The sequence below is a fragment of the Salvelinus sp. IW2-2015 genome, linkage group LG10 (assembly GCF_002910315.2).
Source record: "Salvelinus sp. IW2-2015 linkage group LG10, ASM291031v2, whole genome shotgun sequence".
Taxonomy (NCBI): domain Eukaryota; kingdom Metazoa; phylum Chordata; class Actinopteri; order Salmoniformes; family Salmonidae; genus Salvelinus; species Salvelinus sp. IW2-2015.
Window position 1 is genome coordinate 17,023,071 of NC_036850.1, and position 20,220 is coordinate 17,043,290.

The 20,220-nt window shown below is 42.7% G+C and overlaps 1 protein-coding gene across 1 annotated transcript in view; it reads right to left on the reverse strand.

Annotated features, from left to right (window-relative positions):
• Positions 1-20,220, reverse strand: part of LOC111969121 (transcription factor 12-like) — a 345,264-nt gene that overhangs the window by 305,316 nt on the left and 19,728 nt on the right. The window contains exons 2-3 of the mRNA XM_070445429.1: positions 15,211-15,293; positions 10,620-10,722 (exon numbers count right to left, since the gene is read on the reverse strand). Of these exons, the coding sequence (XP_070301530.1) occupies positions 10,620-10,722; positions 15,211-15,291 (184 nt within the window). The 5' untranslated portion in view covers positions 15,292-15,293. The remainder of the gene's footprint in view (positions 1-10,619; positions 10,723-15,210; positions 15,294-20,220) is intronic.

A 20,220-nucleotide genomic window follows, 5' to 3' on the forward strand; every position in this document is an offset into this window, starting at 1 on the left:
AGCAATCATCTGCCTGCTAGCGTAACGGGAGAAGTAAATATACAGAAGAGAGAAAGAGAGAATATGAGGGATAAAGAGCCGGCGTGGCGATCTCTCTTCCTTAGATTCTTTAGATGTGTGTATAAAGGGATTGGGCTAAATGCTGGCAGCTCATGATTCAGTCGTCAAACCCTAGTAAGACACTGCCTCCACTATTCTGAAAATCCTTCCTTGCTGTAGATMRYGTATCTCACATTTGAGCAARGCACCYAGCTACGCTTTTTGARGTGTCATTTAGCATTACAGAGATTTCTATGGGAATAGGCTTGCCTGACTTTAGGTGGGCTTTACAGGAGTGGGTTGGCTTTGTCACCAAGGGAAACAGCAGACACAAGGTAGAGGAGTCGTGGAAAAGACAGGATGTGAATTACTGAACAATCAAACGCCCATATATTTAATGAAACGGGAATGAAAAGAAGAGCTGGTTTTACTGAATGCTTATAATCCACAGTCAAACCAACACCAGAAATATTTCACGATGATGTACAGTATGCTGTGCTGTCAGAATCAGTGGAGGTGAGGTGACTATCATGTACAATATGATACAATATTACATGCAGTGGAAGAGGATGATATTTCCAGATGTTCCTGTACTGATTGGCTGGACCTGTAATTACTGTCATCGCCCCTCCGCTGCTGCAGCTGCCCCTCAGCAACCTGTTACATCACCTCACCTCTCCCCTGGCCCTCCTTCTTGGACAGGTAGTCCCCTCTGCAGCTGGGCTGGGCAACACCACACTGGGGCCAGGGCCACAGCACTGGGGCCAGGGCCTGAGGACGGCAGAACAGGGACCGGGTGGGGGTGAGTGGGGTGGGGAGGGGAGGGGCGGTGGGGGCGGGATGGAGGAGAGGGATTTGTGCCCTTTCAGCTCGTCTTCAGCTCTTCACGCTCCACTGAGCACAGTAACAGATAAGCGCACCCTGCAGCTCTGCATAATGACCGGCTACATCCACTAGACTACAGCGCACCACACCTCCTCTCCCCTCCCTCCCCTCTCCTCCCTCTCCTCCCTCTTTCTTTCTCCTCCTCTGCTGGCCTGACACATAGAATAACACCAGACACATTCAAAGATTTCCAGAAAAACAACCCACAAAAAAAATGTATTCACCTATTGTTTAGTACCAGTAAACAAATCCCAAGTAGCAATACATATCCTTGAAATGGTTGCAGAAATGTGCTCTCACTATGCTAAGGCCTTGTGCCTTCACACAAGAGTGGATTCAATACAAACCAGTCTTCTCTCATCATGTGGACCCAGTGGAGTAGACAAAGGGATAATATAATCTATTCCATCTCTAGTTCAGTTGAGCTAACAGTGAGTATGGTTAAAGGACCAACCACCACAATCACTCACAGTCCTTAATGATCTACTGTGATTCACACCTGTGAGTACAGCTCACCATCTGTGTGTGTGTGTGTGTGTGTGTGTGTGTGTGTGTGTGTGTGTGTGTGTGTGTGTGTGTGTGTGTGTGTGTGTGTGTGTGTGTGTGTGTGTGTGTGTGTGTGTGTGTGTGTGTGTGTGTGTCTCCACACTCCAAAGGCATACCAGTGCCCCCTCCTCTACCGCGGAGGCTGCAGAGGGTGGGCAAATTTGAGCGTAACCAGGAGAAAGAGAAGAGAGAGAGACAGAGAGAGAGGGGGACGCAATCAGAGAGAAGGGGGGTGCAAGCAGGAGCGAGTGAGTGACAGACGGAGGAGAGGAGAAGGAGCAGCCTAGGCAGCACCTGTGACCCACAATGCAGACGTACCCGGGTGAACACCTGAGCAGCACCTGGCCGCAATCACAGCCTGGGTCGGGGGAGGGGCCCTCGCGGGACAGAATGCGAGCYCACCGACACCTGCACCAGTTAAACACGCTCGGGATGCTAGCGCCATGTGAGATTTGGCTCTCCATGATAAGCCTTAAGGAACAATTAAAAACAAAAAGGAGAAAAAGACACTACCGAGGCACTGAGAGAGATTGATTTTTCCCCCCGCTGCACAAAAGGCAGGGAGAATACATCTTGGCGCTGTCATGGCCCCTCTTGTGCACAAAACCCTAGGCAACAAAATGCTCTGAACACTTTGCATTGTCACTAAACGACTGCATCARTTCATTTCCTGGAAACCCATTACGTTTCATAAAAAGGAGATGAAAAACAGATGAGAACAATTCTTCTGTGCACAGAGAATTCATTTAGCAGAAAGCAGAGGGAGAAGAGAGGAGAGAGAGGAGGAGAYAGYGGAAGGCTAACTGCAGAACACTCTGCAGGCTGGCAATGAGGATGCAAATCTCAGAAACTAGTGCTGCATGGGCTCCACAATTATTTTCCTGGTGACAGCAAGCATTACAGCTTTAATTACCCAGATAAGGCAAGCAGCACATACTATTCTTGGACACTGTTCAATTTAAACTGTGTGATATTCATCTGTTCCAAGGATACTGAGAAATGCTGCTTTTAAAAAAGGTGTACTTTCATCCACATTGAAATTGTTGTATGAAAAGCATTGATGCACTTGGATACATGGTCACAGGGGTCTTGGACACACTAACAGGGGTTGGCTGGCCTTCAAGGACAGATTGTGATTTAAACTCAGTTTTCACTGCTCTCCTCTCGTCCATCTATCAACAGCGAAAGCATGTCAGTCTGTGGACTTTTCCTGAGCCTATACACAGACTTTAAGACTGATCCAAGGCCTGGCTGCTTTTTATGTTGTGAACATACTGTAGCTATGGAGAAGGCCTCACATTTTCAATAAAGGAGACTGTGGAACCTAGTCTCCACATATTCTGGCCTGAAAACTAAAAAGCACTTTCCTCCAGGGAATTATATGAAAAAAATAAAAAAATGAATTGACATAGAGACAACACTTTCTATGAAAATAAAAATCTGTTACAGATCAATTTCATCTGTTACAAATTAATTAGGGTTAGGAGTCCAAGGTATTTGGTGACGGTCCCAGTGGTATCAGATGGAAACCCAGTAACCACTGTCTCTAGAGGAACAGGCAGAGAGAGGAGCTGGGCCCATATCAACAAAGCATCTCAGAGTAGGAATGCTGATCTAGGATATGTTCATATAATCTTATTCATTATGATCTAAAAGGCTAAACTGATCCTAGATCAGCACTCCTACTTCGAGATGCATTATGGATACGGGCCCTGGGCTCTGGGCTTGTGGGAGCACAGACCACAGAGTAGGGTGGAGACTGTCTGTCCCCATCTAGGGGCCTCCAGTCTATCTCTGGGGCCCAGGCCACAGCCTCCCCTGCTCCATTAACTGCCACTTAATAGATTTCATTTGCCTGGAAATATGAGCAGTGGTTAAGCAGGTTAGTTAGGGGACTTTTCACAGTAGTCCCTAGGATGATGTTCAACAACTGGAAGGCAACACAACACACAGCTCTGAGATCATCATGGGTGACTCAGGCGAAATACAGTCCCATGCCATTTCAGACATGACGTAACGTGGAAATACCATTAGCCCACCAAATCAAGTCTAACGACAGAAGGCCTGGGAGTGTGTGGTGAGTTAGTCATATTAATCAGATTTGTTTTCATAGTACTACACACACACAGAGCGTATGAGGTGCGCTGGAGGAACGTGAGGGTGTATCGTAGCAGCTCAGCAGAGTTATTAATACAGACAGTCACATGGCTGAACACACACACACATACAGTACTAGTCAAACGTTTGGATACACCTACTCATTCAAGGGTTTTTCTTTATTTTTACTATTTTCTACATTGTGGAATAATAGTGAAGACATCAAAACTATGAAATAACTCACAAGAAATCATGTAGTAACCAAAAAAGTGTTAAACACATCAAAATATATTTTATATTTGAAATTCTTCAAAGTAGCCACCCTTTGCCTTGGTGACAGCTTTCCACACTCTGGTATTCTCTCAACCAGCTTAATGAGGTAGTCACCTAGAATGTATTTCAATTAACAGCTATGCCTTCTTAAAAGTTAATTTGCGGAATTTATTTCCTTCTGAATGCATTTGAGCCAATCAGCTGTGTTGTGACAAGGTAGGGGTGGTATACAGAAAATAGCCCTATCTGGCATAAGACCAAGTCCATATTATGGCAAGAACAGCTCAAATTAACAAAGAGAAATTACAGTCCATCATTACTTTAAGACATGAAGGTCAGTCAATCCGGAAAATGTCAAGAAATTTGAATGTTTCTTCAAGTGCAGTCGTAAAAGCCATCAAGCGCTATGATGAAATTGGCTCTCATGAGGACCACCACAGGAAAGAAAGACCCTGAGTTACCTCTGCTGCAGAGGATAAGGTCATTAGAGTTAACTGTACCTCAGATTGCAGCCCAAATAAATGCTTCACAGGGTTCAAGTAACAGATACATCTCAACATCAACTGTTCAGAAGAGACTGTGTGAATCAGGCCTTCATGGTTGAATTGCTGCAAAGAAACTACTACTAAAGGACACCAATAAGAAGAAGAGACTTGCTTGGGCCAAGAAACACCAGCAATGGACATTAGACTGGCGGAAATCTTTCCCTTGGTCTGATGAGTCCAAATGTGAGATTTTTGGTTCCAACCGCCGTGTCTTTGTGAGACGCAGAGTAGGTGAACGGATTATCTCCCCATGTGTGGTTCCCACCGTGAAGCATGGAGGAGGTGTGATGGTGTGGAGGTGCTTTGCTGGTGACACTGTCTGTGATTTATTTAGAATTCAAGGCACACTTACCCAGCATGGCTACCACAGCATTCTGCAGCGATACACCATCCCATCTGGTTTGCGCTTAGTGGGACTATCATTTCTTTATCAACAGGACAAAGAACCAAAACACACCTCCAGGCTGTGTATGGGCTATTTGACCAAGAAGGAGAGTGATGGAGTGCTGCATCAGATGACCTGGCCTCCACAATCACCTGACCTCAACCCAATTGAGATGGTTTTGGATGAGTTGGACCGCAGAGTGAAGGAAAAGCAGCCAACAAGTGCTCAGCATATGTGGGAACTCCTTCAAGACTGTTAGAAAAGCATTCCTCATGAAGCTGGTTGAGAGAATGCCAAGAGTATGCAAAGCTGTCATCTTTTTTCATTACTACATGATTCCATATGTGTTATTTCCTAGTTTTGATGTCTTCACTATTATTCTACAATGCAGAATAATAAAGAAAATACCTTGAATGAGTAGGTGTGTCCAAACCTTTGAATGGTACTGTATACGTACTCTACATACATACTCTATACACACACACGCTAACTCTCATACTCAAACTCATTAAATCACTTTCAACACACTCAGCAAACAATGGTCACCAAACCTACTTCAACTGTCAAGAGGAAGGTTGCAACAGATTTTTTGCTGCAAAAAAAGAGAAAAGTGATTAAAAGACAGCAACGATGTTTCATGTTTCTGGGTGTCCTTGTAGGACATTTCCCCTTCTTTCTCTTCTTCTTTGACGCACAGCCATCAACGTGACTCACGGAATAAATCCTGTCTTGCGAAATGAAGCAGTGATTACCAAGTGCCATCTGAGAGCCAGGCTGAAAGTCAATAGCTCTTCCTAGCCTCTGTCTTTAATGGTACATATAGGCCTTGTCTATGCCAAACTGAAGAAAAAGACCAAACACCGCCAAAAAGATTTTGAATAGAACTCACCCAAAGTGAATGAAGAAGCTCAAAGCCAACAGACTTGAAGTGAGAAATCAGTGGAGGACTTATTTAAACTGGCACCTGAAGCAGCGTACAGTAACCCTCAACACCTTTCCTCCTCACCTAGGTGGGCGAATAGGCTCTGTGCTTCTACACAACAGAAAAGGCTTAACAAAAATCACACTGCTACTAGTCTATTTATATCTTATCTGTACCAATTGTTCAAATTGCATCAGATTGTTAAACGTTTCCTCTCAGTTCTACAGTAAGAGAAGAAACTCAGCAGGAAATAAGATCCTAGTCTGGTACTCATATAGTCATCCCAATGAACCAACATAGGGCTCTCAGGAAATACAACTCAATGAGTCCTGTCATGCTCTCACTGTAGGAGCAGATACAAGTATAGCTATCGTTCACCATATGTCTGGCTACTCTGAAAAATGAAACAACATTACAGGGCCAGCAGAAATCTCCATGTGCCGTTGTTAAATGAACATATTGAAGATATAGAACCACTCATATGTACTGCATGTACATTAAGAACACCTTCCTAATATTGAGTTGCACCACTTCCTTTTACCCTCAGAACAGCCACAATTCGTTGGGGCATGGACTCTACAAAGTGTCAAAAGCGTTCCATAGGGATGCTGGCCTGTCACGGCCGTTGTAAGAAGAGGACCAAGGTGCAGCGTGGTGAACGTACATTTTCTTTTTTAATTAGAAATGACACCGACAAAACAATAAACAATACAAAACCAACCGTGACGCTTAATGTCATGTGCCACAAACAAAGTCAACTTCTCACAAAGACAGGTGGGAAAAAGGGCTACCTAAGTATGGTTCTTAATCAGAGACAACGATAGACAGCTGTCCCTGATTGAGAACCCTACCCGGCCAAAACATAGAAATACAAATAATAGAACATAGAATACCCACCCAAAATCACACCCTGACCAAACCAAATAGAGAATAAAAAAGATCTCTAAGGTCAAGGCGTGACACTAGGGCAGAGTCTGGGTAGTTCCATATTTTGTCAATTTCCCAATGATGGAGACCACTGTGCTCTTCAAAACTTTCAACACTCTAGAAATTGTTTTATACCCTTCCCTTGATACACTGAGTGTACAAAACATTAGGAATACCTGCCCTTTCCATGGCATAGACTGACCAGGTGAATCCAGCTGAAAGCTATGATCCCTTATTGATGTCACTTGTTAATTCCACTTCAATCAGTGTAGATGAAGGGGAGGAGACAGGTTACAAAATGATTTTTTAAGCCTTGAGGCAATCTTTCTAAATCATGTCCAAACAACTAAATTACTTTCTGCCAGATCTTTCTTCTGATTTAGTTTTATATTAAAGCAGAAAGATTTTCCCATCCCAATAATACAATTGAATCTGCTTAATTATGAGACTATATTTCAAGTGGTACATATTATATGACCCAAAGCCAAAACAAGTGTGTTTTGCCTTGCCAACTGTTACTGTTTGTGTCTTGAATATCAACAAAAGACTAAACCAATTTCTCTTTGTGATCATAATCTGTTTGACCAGTAAATACWACACCCGCTGAAGAGGCAGGATTCCCTATCTGCATGCATATTTCTATTTAATCTAAAGCTGGATTAGTGCTTATTAAATATTGCCTCAAACAACTACTCACAGTCAGCGTTATACAACACCCTCCACTCCTCCCTCAGAGAAACACTGGTATATAGGACACATCCTCAGCCAGGAGAGAGACAGGGCAAGGAGGGCTGGACATAGGCCATAATCATCTTTTACCTTAGAGCTTCTAGAACTTGTTCTAGGATTCCMTACATGGAATATAGAGTGAACAGAAGAATATGGGTGAAAAGGGAGCAGAGATATAAGTATTTAATACATCTAGAACCTCAGTGGGAGTTGTAAATACTAAGAGTATTGCATTTGTAACACTGGATGGGATTGAACAAGTCGTTCCATTATAATACTCGCTCCATCCTTTCCCACATTGTTTGCCGCTTACCATTATTTACTGTTTAATGGATTTTGTCAAGGAGCAGCATTTGCATACATACAAACATGGAAACACAATGAGCAGCATGTCCGTGTTGCTCACCACCTCGTCATCTACACAGTCAGTGATTGAGTCAGAGGGATCTACATGGCCTTCTGAGCGAGACAGTGAGCTGATACTGCACTACTGTATGTATGGATAGTGTAGCATGCTGAGGAGGATGTGTCGTCGTGCTGTAAGAGGATTGGAGGGGGGGCTGACCGCCTGACCCGCTCTGACACAGGCACTGCGTTAGCCCCAAGAGAGGCTGCTGATGCCATCACAGGGAGCTCACACGACACCCTGCCCTTCTCCTCATCCTAATCCACATTCCTCACCCTCCAACCCACAGGCTTTACTCGTGAGGGACAGACAGTAAAGCCATCACATGAGGCAAGAGGGGGTAATTCTGATCATAATCTATTTATGTAGATTCATATCTGATTCCTGAAAGACATTGGGTACTTCTGTTCCCATACATGTAGCTACACACGAATAGCTTCATTGAATTTATATTTACAACAGAGTTTACTATTCATTTGTTATTCTACTATTCCCAAGCTGTACAAAGACAAAMCCCCAATGAACCAAAGATGACCTCTAGAATGAGCCTCCATTATTCAAGTCATGCAGCATATTCTGCTGGTAACTGTCATTAAAATATCATGTCAAATAAACAGTCATTGCCAGCCATCTGTTGGGCACTAACAACTGRAACATGTTGATTATCATACACAATAGCTGACCTCAAATAACCCCACGCTGCTTTCAACATGTCATACTTCTCTTTGGTTGAATGATGTAGTCAGGTCTGAGCCAACCGTCTCCTCTGTTCCATTTACAAACCATGAAATAAAATACAAAGACAAAAACATGCACACACACAATACAATCAGGACAATGGCTTGCTGGCTTTTCTTCGACTAAGTACGTCTTAGGAGGTAAGATTTCTTATCTAAACTAAAGCTGATTTAGATGTTGCTCAAAAACATTTCGAATGAGGTTTCCTGGTCATTGTGAGTCAGGTCTGTCGAAGCCAATGACTGTATGGGTCTGAACACACACACAAAGCAGTGTGTAAGGAAGGCCATTGTCCCTTTCCACCTGCAGAGCTATCAGTAAAGCACGGCACACTTAAATAATATAAACACTCAAATCAGAACAATATCCATTCGTATACAATGCCAAATACAATACCAAAAATACAGCTCAGTAAATGTGTCAGTGAGTCATTGAACCTATGCTTCCAATCTTACAAAACATGTTCTCTTCTTTTAAATGTCTTGAGTAACCACATACACTGAGGTATCTAAACAAAGGGTCTACATCATCCAAATGTTTGTCGAAGGAAACTGCAGAATTGAGATTTGGATTAAGATCATCCATTTAGATGACCATGGCTCGGTTGTAAAACTCCAATGGTGAGATCAAACAAAAATGGGTCACGTAGTACTGTACAACCAGAGGGTTCCCTTGAAAATTCCGCGTGTATAGTTGTAATGCATAATTGTATAATGTCCCTGCATGCTTGTTCCACCTCTTTCATTTGTGAGGAATAACCTTTCAGGCTTGATTTAATAATGTCGCTCCAAACTAGGTAATTCCATGTAAATCCCAGATATTACTGCTGAAATTCAATTTTATTGAAGACCAGACTCATCTTCCAATCCCAGCCTCTGATAAGCACAGGCTATTTAGGCCCACAATCAGATTGTCTAATGCCCTGACACATCATTGCAGCAGATCATTTCTATATTCTGCCACTTATAAGCATAATTACAGCCAGAGCCGGAGAACAGAGAGGAGACCACCCTCCCAAACGCATCCTGTGATCAATCGCCACAAAGATAACATTTCATTTTCAGTCGTCTCCTGCACCAGCACCCATCCGTAAACTATCCACCTTGCATGGCAACCAGTCTCCAGGGCAATCTTACAATGAGCCGGGGATTCAGTTGCCCATAAAACTGTCATGTGCTAACACATCACAATGACTCCAGGAGAAAGGCCAGTGTAATATATAGCTTTTAATTGTTAGAATGTATCTATCACATCAGGGGGAATAAATAACCTTTAGAAATTCTAACCCACCACTTAGGTTTGATAAATCTATAATATGGTGTTATGATGGGGATTTTTTTTAACCAGTGATCATCATTCTTATCTGTTCATACTCAACAGTGATTATATACTGGGATGGCAAAGGACCAGCACAGTAAATTCAATCTCGTAAATCTCCAAAAGCKTCCCAATCTGAATGGAGTCACTACTGGCTTCAAAATAAAGGCTTTTATTTGGAAGGGAATTATCATACTGCTGCTGSTAGCAGACAAATGGAGGTGGTGGTGCAACATCAGAGCAGCACAATRAGGCTACGCATGATTTAACAAACCCAAACGCTAAGTCTGCATAAACCATCACAGATCACCTGCCATTCAAGCATCTATTAGAAATCCTAAATGATATCCCACAARGGTGATGGTGGGCTGTTTTTGTATGAAATGGTCTCTGGCACATCTGCTTGGTTAACCCCCCTTCCTTAGACACCACCTCCCCTGTCACTGGAAGTTGCCGGTGGCTTTTCTGATAGCTAGAAGACAGTCTTTTGTGATGGAAAACTGTACTGATGGCGTGACTTCCACCCTGGGGGAGGGTCAACTTCTGAAGACGGTCACCACAGGATGAGGAGAGAGAGGGTGAAGTTAGGCGAGAGAGGAGAGGAGAGGAGAGGAGAGGAGAGGAGAGGAGAGGAGAGGAGAGGAGGTGGAAAAACACTGCTTGACCTAGCGCGGCTGTGAGGTCTGCCACTTCCAGATGCGTGACATGCCTTGTCCACACAGGGCTAAAGGGAGTTTAAAAAATAAATAAAATGGATCGCTGAGACCTGTGGGCATGTGTGGGGTGAGGCGTTGAGAAGCACCTACTTACCCATTATGCTGGAGTTCATAAAAGGTGTCTGGGACAATCCTTCATGGGACACTAATCGACTGTCACTCATATGATCACCATAATGAGGGCTGTCTGCCAAACCCTGGGGGGGAGAGATCAGAGTATTAAACACATTATTAGGTTGCTTGGCTAATTGAGTGCTATGACAGTACACTAATTACTGAGGAAGGAGAGTACAATTGGTCAACTGTCCCTTGAAACTGTACATTTTTCTCCTTTCCGTCATTAAAAATGACTTTTTTAATCTCTGACTGATTGTAAAAGCAGTAATACAGAACCCTGATGAGCCTGTCAACGCATATGCCACGTTTCAGGATTAGAAAATACAAGGTTAATGATGCACATGTAATTCTGTGGATCTGAAGAGGCAATGGGCTTTTTGAGAGAAGACATGTTGACATGTTAATTGTACACACATTACGTGGATCAGAACATGCATGATGCACAAACAAGCACATTCACATATGGATGAAAAACGATTAGGAAAAACCCTTAGTCCAAATGGATACATAACAGCATCATTCACTTCAATTCTAAGGCATAGTTGCAGAGATTCATCTTCCAATGTCCTACAAGAGGCTGTCGTAAACCAGTCCAAGAGATCCTAGCAAACCTCTCATAAAATGCGATACCCATTTCCAAGATCAGTTTTAAAATGTTTCCCCCATAACCCTTTTAGGTGGTGTATTTGTTTAGCCAAAGACAGCAAGTCTCAAAACGTTGCCAAGCAACACTAACACTAAACGCAACACATGCGGCTTTGTATTTTTAAGGATTTCTTTGGTCTATGAATGAAAACAAATCTTACTCACTTACGATAATTAAAAACCTCTATATACTGTGACAATAATGATTTTAATGTAAAACATTTAATAACAGGGTATTATATCCTATGACGGGGAAAACTGCCTCCCTCCATCCGACCAAGGTACCTGCAGCTTAAAAAATTGCCTTTTTCTCCTGCGGCCTTTCATGACAGTTATCAGCTTCAGGAGCTTAGGTCTAAATATCGGTCACAGTATGGTCTTTGAAAACTCAGGGTCCCCTGCAATAAAAMATACTCTGTAGCAGTGCTAATCCCAGGCCCTGTGAAAATCCTCCTGCGCTCCAGTCAAATGCGTCCTTCCAAACTACATTAACTCCCACCGGAGGGACCGAGCAGCACTGGACYAGAATTTCTATAGAGCTTTTTTCCCCCAACTKGTACCCTCTGCATTCAACATACAGTYAAAAAYMWAAWRRTWMTWWRCKWRRTTTTTTGTGAGCYGACGGTGATGGAGTAATTTCAAAGGCAGTGGAGTGTTGTGCTGTGTCGAGGGAATCCACAGAGATTCCCCATTGTGTTCCTGCCAGGCCGCGCTCCCCGTTAATCATGCCATGAACGGACTCACTAATAACACCACCTCTGTGAGAGGCTCCGAAACACACACACAAACACACAAACACACACACACAGGCAGGCAACAACAACCCATACAAACCTCTCCTGCACTACAAATCAAATCTCCCAGGTGTGTTTCAACTGACATTTCACCAAATAAAACAAAGAGTAGTAAGTAATGAACAACTTAATCTGGACATCTCAGTCCTCTATTTCCTCCTGGTCTTTTCTTCCCTGGTAGAGACAGCTGCCACAGAGCTTGCCACAGAGCTGGAAAAGGCCAGCGAGGAGGGGCAGGTAGGGAGGACCAGAGAGAAGAAAGGCAGAGGGGATAATGGWCAGGGTGAGATCACACTACCCAGCCCACCCTGTGTCTYCTCCTCTGGGACCATTAGATCATCAATCACAGAACCCTCATCATTTACAAACACCGCTCGGCTACGTCGGCCCAGACACTAACACATGCTGTCACTGCGACCAACGGGGCCAGTTACCGCCGGCTACATAACTGTCAAATCACTACTTAAGCATGCAGGCCACAGCTCCTGCCTTGCCCCTATCCCTCGCCACAGCGTTTAAAAAGTCATCTCCTAGATGGTGTGTGCTGTCCCAGGTGAATGTGTGGCTGCACCGCGGTGACTTGGGGAGACATGATACGGGTGTGATGGACGTGTACGGGGTGAGTGTCGCGGCAGGGCTGGGGCGTGCGGTGGCGTTGGGCACAACCCTGGCTGTCAGACGGCCGGCCTGCAGCCACAACTGCCCATGATACGTTGGCTGGCTGGAAGCCAAGGTCAGCAKGGAGGGCTGGAGTCTGTTCACAGTCCACTAATCATACACTGCTATCTTGAAGCACCCAAGCAGGTCCCGCTCGGACAGACACACTACACTGAACTCTTTGAATAACAGAAACGCGCTTTTCCGAAAAGCGTTTATTTTGGGAAACCTTCCTTTAGTATGAGTTGCTGAACACAATTTATGAAACATTACAATGAGAATTATGGAAATACGATTTTTGAGACAAAAGCTGAACCGTAGATAAGTGCTTGTCTACTGTTTAATGGATTTAAAGGGTTCTGTTCCTAGACTCCTCCCTGTATTCCGGCAGGGCCTCAGCTCTATGGCTAGAAACACACTGCTTAACCTAATACTCCCTTTATTTCCAAATCAAATCTCAGATGAAGATCTAAACCACATCTCAAAATCAGAGGACACTCTTCCTCTTATTTGGGAATAAGTGCCATTGTGCTATAAATACCACTGGATAACAACCAAGTAGTACTAAGTAGTATCTGTGCATGTGTGCTGCTGCAGGCTATTTATCTGTGCACTCAGCACATTGCTAGTGAACATTGTAACTGCATTTTAGGTACACTGCTTTAACGTGAATATGACGCAGGAGTGTGGGGCAGCAGAGGCACAAAGACATAGCACACCGTGGTCTGGATGGATAGACAGAGTGATGAATGGACAGACGTACTGGTGCAGGCAGAGATCAAATGTGCCTGGGGATTAAAGAGATTGGCTCCATTCTCTTTGGTCAAAGTCATCCGGATGAATCTTTGACAGGCTGGACACCAGGCAGTGTATAGTAGGTATGTTGTGTCCATACTCACTCTCAATTATGTCTACAAAATATCCCAAATAGTATGCGCTGCCAATAACAAAATAAATGGTTTGGTATAAGGTGTAAGTTAAGAGGACCCTGCAATTTGCTGTGCAGAGATACTAGAATAAATACCATCCCCTATTATGAGAATGGTTATTTCAGAGCAAGTCTTCTTCTCTGGGCCTACACAAGTAATCACATTGATAAAACACCTGTAAAACCTAGACAAACAACCCCATTCTCTGGCTCTCTGATATATGTGTGTGCATCCGTGCGTATCTGTGTGCATGTATGTGTGAATGTATGTGGAAGTATGTGTAGGTGTGTGTGTGGTGTGTGTGTGTGTTGTGTGTGGTGTGTGTGTGTGTGTGTGTGTGTGTGTGTTGTTGTGTGTGTGTGTGTGTGTGTGGTGGTGTGTGTGTTGTGTGTGTGCGTGCGTGCGTGCGTGCGTGCGTGTGGCGTGCGTGCGTGTTTTTTTCATGTTTGTGTGCATATGTAGAGTATGGAGGCACAAACAGCTGTCTGCTTACTGATGCCCGCCCCTTGCAATGTCAGAAACGTGATTTATATGCACCTAAAGCAAAGATATCTCAAACGTCTCCATCTTATAATTCGGATCAGGCAGCCGATGGAACCATAGCCTGTAGAGGTTCATTCGGGAAGGGCATGGAAAATAAACAAGGTATGTGGGCCGAGCAGATCTGACATTTAACTGATTTCTGATGGAAAGTGACAGGAGCAGTGACGTTAAATGAAATTCATACAGGGCACCCAGAACCACCATGGTGTAGGAGACAAACAACAAATACAGAGACACAGAATATATATTCACACTTTGAACAGAAATGCCATACGAACCAGTTGTGGTATGATTTCATGTCATGCATCATTCTATTTTTTATCTTTTTGCATGATGCATGATYAATTCAACGCAACTGATCATGTATCTGAAATAACATTTAAATTACTGCCAAAATATTTCATATGAGTCTGGAAATCCTAATGGAAAGTATTAATTAATCCCTCGTTGGTGGTACTGAAATAATTTCTAAGGAATATTCATAACCTAAAATAAACATTAGTCACAGTTATAATTTCAATCAACCAAAACYAACAATATTTCCATTGATGTCCACTACCATAAATATAGTTTGCACCTTAAATCCTAATATTGGCACAGATCTACAAATGGTGGAGTAATTTTCCCCAATTCAGAAATTCCACAATGTAGCCATAATGTTCCAAAGCTCACAACATTAATCAGCTTCCCCTGACAAATGCTTAATATTTCAGCTTAGCGCAAATAATCCAATGCAAATGACAACATATTTAAACCCATCACTTAAGAGGATATTGGTGCCATGCAATGTGGTCATACTGGAAAATAAAATTATGCCAATTACAGGTCACACAACATGACTGGTGCTCTCTCCCTCCCTGCCTCTGCAGTGAGCTGTGAATGTAATGTAACACGTTGATGTAATGAGTGTTAAATGATGTGGTGCAGAAAGGCCAGGCAGAGGGAGACAGAGGGGTGAGGTGAGGGAGTGCACGGAGAGTGAGTGGGCCAGGGTTCTTACCCTGGAGGACTCGTAGGAGGGACTGGACGACTGGCCACCTGGGGCCCAGGAGGATGCTGCCTGGCTCGGCCTCTCATCCATACCTGTCAGAAGAAGAGATGCACAACTCCATCAGCAGCGTGTCCTCAGACTCCTCACCAACATACACACACACACACACATAAACAGACTCTCTCTAATCTCACACTCACACACAAGAACACACACATAGACATTTAACAGTTAGACAGAGCTGGAGTGACAGGTTACACATATAAACAAACACAGAAAGAGAGGGGCCATACAGCACAGGAAAGGAACCAGTGTACCCCTAGAGGAACTGAATTAGACATACACACTATTCAAAATGTGATATAACAAATTAATTGCAAAGTTGCATTGCTATCCAAAAGTGATTTTTTTCATTTCTTTATGATCTCTCTTGAATCAAAAAGCGAAGGCTGCAGTTAATCAAACAGGGCAGAGATATTTCACACGTCTAATGTCTCATAGCAATGGCCTCTCAGTTCTCCAGAGGCCTGGTTTAACAAAAGACATAACAGTACATCTACAGTCATGTCTGTCCCTGGGCGAGTGAGCATGCTGCCAGTCTCTTGGCAGGAGGACAGACGACAGAGCAAGAGTAGAAGAAAGTGACTAATCTGTTATACCTCTATTCKAAGGCTGTGCTGCTTTACGAGTGTCAGGCACATTTTCACGGCGTCATTTATTTTGGTTTACATAAATCACGGACAAAAAAATGTGCACCCCTTAGCATGTGTGCATGCTCAAAATGTGCTTCAGAGCACTAGAGCTGGATGATTTGGCAGTGATGTATAGTCCAGCCCTATCAAAACAGCTGAGCACTGAAACTTCATAAAACTCATTTTAAAAAACACCGTGTTTCCAAAGACAGCAAAATAAAATAATAGATAAACAAATAAATCAATAAAGTTGACACAATTGCATGAATTCAACATCTGCTATGTGATGAACAAATATAATATCTGACCTTCGAAATTACATTTATGGGGCCTGCTCAGTAAAGAGATACGATTCTGAGATTCTTCACGCTGTTTGAACCAATATTTTTTTGTAGGTAACAGCATTCCACTCCCGGCCCCATATATGCTACATAATTGTAGGAGGGGGAGTAACATCAACATTTTGCAAGTTATTGATTGTTCCCTTTGTCATTTCACCCTGCTTCAGAAAAGTGCAATACCATTCATTTGATTCCGCCCTCAAATATAACAGATCAGATTTAAAGGAACTGTATATACAATGAATCAAACCGTTAAACCATAACACAGACTCTCAGAGGGCCTGTAATCCACTTTAATTTGCTGAAAATTTCAAAATGTTAGTGTCAAAAAACCATAAGTCTTCGGTTGCCTGAACCGTGCCACTTGACCGCATGGCTGGGCACACACTAAACACCAGCTATCTGCATTTGCATGAGGAGAACAAACAGGCCCTTTAGCGAGGGGAGAAGTAGACTTTTCCACCGTGAAAAAGAACTAGGCCTACATCACACAATCACGATGTGTGGGCTAGACCCCGTGCCAAAGACAATGTAGAGGCCGGCCAATGTGAGGCTGGCAGAACTGCACAGAGTGCAGCAGTCAATTCAACTCAACTCAACTCATGGCACCTTCATTTGCATACTCTAGCAATACACAGTAATACACTTTTCAAAAGTGAAATAACATGTTAACACTACATATAATAATATAACATTCCAAAAGGGGAAACGCTGTACTCCACACTAGCTGTAGCACTTGGCTCTGACTGTAGTGCAACCCTGCTTGGCTCTTTAGGGCACTAGTTGTCACCAGCTCCAGTCTCTAGTCTCTGTCCTGACTGCCAGCTCCTGCCTGGTGCTCCAGGGTCCTCTCTCTACAGATATAGCTACACCAGCCAGGAACAACACAATATCACTATGCTTCACACTGATTGAGACAAACATAGAGCGGTAGAGTTGTCTTCAAATGAGGAGATAATGCTAAAATAGTCATCTACGGAATAGCAACTTGACACGTTTTGTTAAGCATTCTCTTCAAGAGGTTAACAAACGAATATAAATGTGTGAATGTGCTGGTTATATTATGAATGTAAACACCAGTGGTATTTGTGCAGATGTCGTTTTTGATTCTTCTGTGCTATGCCGTTTCTTCAGGAGTATACATCGTTTTTGTTCTCTAGAGAAACATAAATATGGCTGCTATTGATAGGTGAAATGTTAGGGAAAAGGATATGGGTTTTGTATCTACAGCACAGGGAAGTCCTTCTCTGAGGAATAATTAGGCTTTTATCTTATATTTCTAATGTGGAATGCATGACTAATATCTCTGGAAGAAATATCTAAATGCACATCTGTGATGTCAATTCTAAGCTAACAGACAACAAGGTTTGAAAGAAAGTGGCCCAGGGACTCGGAWCGGTTCCATTTGGCTTGGAAGGAAGGAACCGTCTCTCTGTGGTTTCTACTGTTATGAGTCAGCCACTCCATTTAACCARCCACCAAATCACTGACAACCAACGTCATGAGACACTGCTACAGTAGCTGAGGTCACACACACACCAACAGTTAAGCAGATAAAAMACAGAGGCATACTATTACTGTAGCCTGACAAATGTATTATAAGATCAATTCCACCTGTCTGTAATATCATCCAGGTCTCATCTGCTCTTAATACAGTCCATATTCACCTACCATTCATCACTTTCATCACGTTTGATGTGTAACAGGTTTTATGGAACAGGGCGCCCATGTCCTGCTGCTGGGGCTTCAGAGGTTCAGAGGTACGGCACGCAGACCTGTCAGCCCCATCTGTGGCAGCTCTGCTCTGCTCTGGAACAAACTCCATCATATATCCACTCCGCAACCCAGCACACTGGTCACACACTTAACATGGAATCATACTGCACTGCATTGACAGCCACATTGTCAGCTGTGCATATATGTGTGGCAAAGACCCTCTTCTAATTATTTCACAACCCTAGTTCTCAATTATAGAATTGAACAGGAAATAGACAAAGACATTATGCAGATATGAATGCTTCAGTTTGACTAAAGTGGGATTTTGCTCTCTGGCGTGCCCCCACTGCATAAACCTATGCCAAAGAATGTTCATTTACATGCAGTGTATGTCGAGTAGAGGATTTAAATATGGATTTAACTTGGCACGGGCACTGCTCTGTGTGCAAATCTTTGTCTATCCTGTTTTCAAGTCTGGCAGTCATTAGATATCCTCCTTTAACTTTTCTTCAGTTTACTATTTAGGAAGAAATCAAAGCAATTCTTTGTTCATTGATTAAAATAACATTTGAAGGGGACTCTGGATATAGGAGACTAACTCCTAGGAGAGGTCTTAGGTTGGCATACTTTTATGAAGCCCTTAGCAATAAAACTAAATAAAAATAACTGATCACAGTCAGTCACAGTCCTTGTGATGTGCATTTCAAAATGCAGCCTGACACACAACCTGGTACTCATTTGCCTGTAGTCTCTATAGTTTCTGTAATTGTTGTAGTCGCTATAGTCTATGTAGTCTTTGTAGTCATTGTAGTCCCTGAAGTCTTTGTAGTCTCTATAGTCTTTGTAGTTGTTGTAGTCATTGTAGTCTCTATAGTCTCTGTGGTCTCTGTAGTCATTGTAGTCTCTTTAGTTGTTGTAGTCATTGTAGTCTCTATAGTCTCTATGGTCTCCGTAGTCATTGTGGTCTCTATAGTTGTTGTAGTCATTGTAGTCTCTATAGTTGTTGTAGTCTCTATAGTCTCTATAGTCTCTATAGTCTCTGTAGTCATTGTAGTCTCTATAGTTGTTGTAGTCTCTAGAGTCTCTATAGTCTCTGTGGTCTCTGTAGTCTCTATAGTTGTTGTAGTCTCTATAGTCTCTATAGTCTCTGTGGTCTCTGTAGTNGTAGTCTCTAGAGTCTCTATAGTCTCTGTGGTCTCTGTAGTCTCTATAGTTGTTGTAGTCTCTATAGTCTCTATAGTCTCTGTGGTCTCTGTAGTTGTTGTAGTCTCTGCGAGCCGATGCAGCCGAGGAACAAAGTCAGATCCAGAACCTTCTTTTCTTTTCAGAATAGTCTAATAAAAACATCCTGTACTAGCTTTTAACATCAACAAAACAAGTTAAACTTGTTTTTCTAGGCATTTCTAGGGTCTATAATCTTTTCGGTTTATAAAAATAAAGACGTTTTCTGCTATTATCCTGTCAGAGGTTACCGTTTCTTCAGAGGAAAAAAATCTCCCAAAAATAAGGACAGGAAATGTCTTGCTGATCTACATGTATGCCTAGACCGAGCTGAACTACATATGTGTGATCAATTCCTCAATGCATACCAACACCTCTGTCTGCACTATTTAAAGAAATCAGTGGCAAATATATTTACGGTTACACAGGAGCTCGGAAGAGAAGCTTAGGAGCACCGTTAAAATCACACTCTTTCTCACAACATCCTAGGCACTGAATTATTTTTTTAAAGTGAGATTGTCACAACAGTAAAAATGTCAAACAACAATTGAACGCTAGTAGCTAACATTCCTACATTTCATCTGCTATCTTACTACATAACTGCTACATAACTGTATGGAAACCTAACATCTTGAAGAAAAAAAAATGTGTACATCAAAGAAATTACAACATTGTTTATTTACAGATTTATGGATAGAGACTGAATACAGACAAACAACTCATTGTAACTCTGCTTGAGCTAGTAAGAACATTTAATCCAAATAAGCCACACTAAACATTGGAACTGTGTCAAAGTGCAAAATACAAATAAAATCTACAGCATAATTTAAATGAGGTAGCCTGAACAGCAAATGTTTAGRWTTATGAYTAACCTCACATGKAACCACATATTCCACAGTCACTGAGCKGTGCTGTTATGTTCRGAGTGATCTGATCTAGTGAACAGAGGTGTTCAGTGTGGGGAACCGGAGCTTACATCACTGCCAACTGACTGTCAGGAACAAACACGTAATATCCTCCACGTCTCAAATCAAACACGTGAACACAAC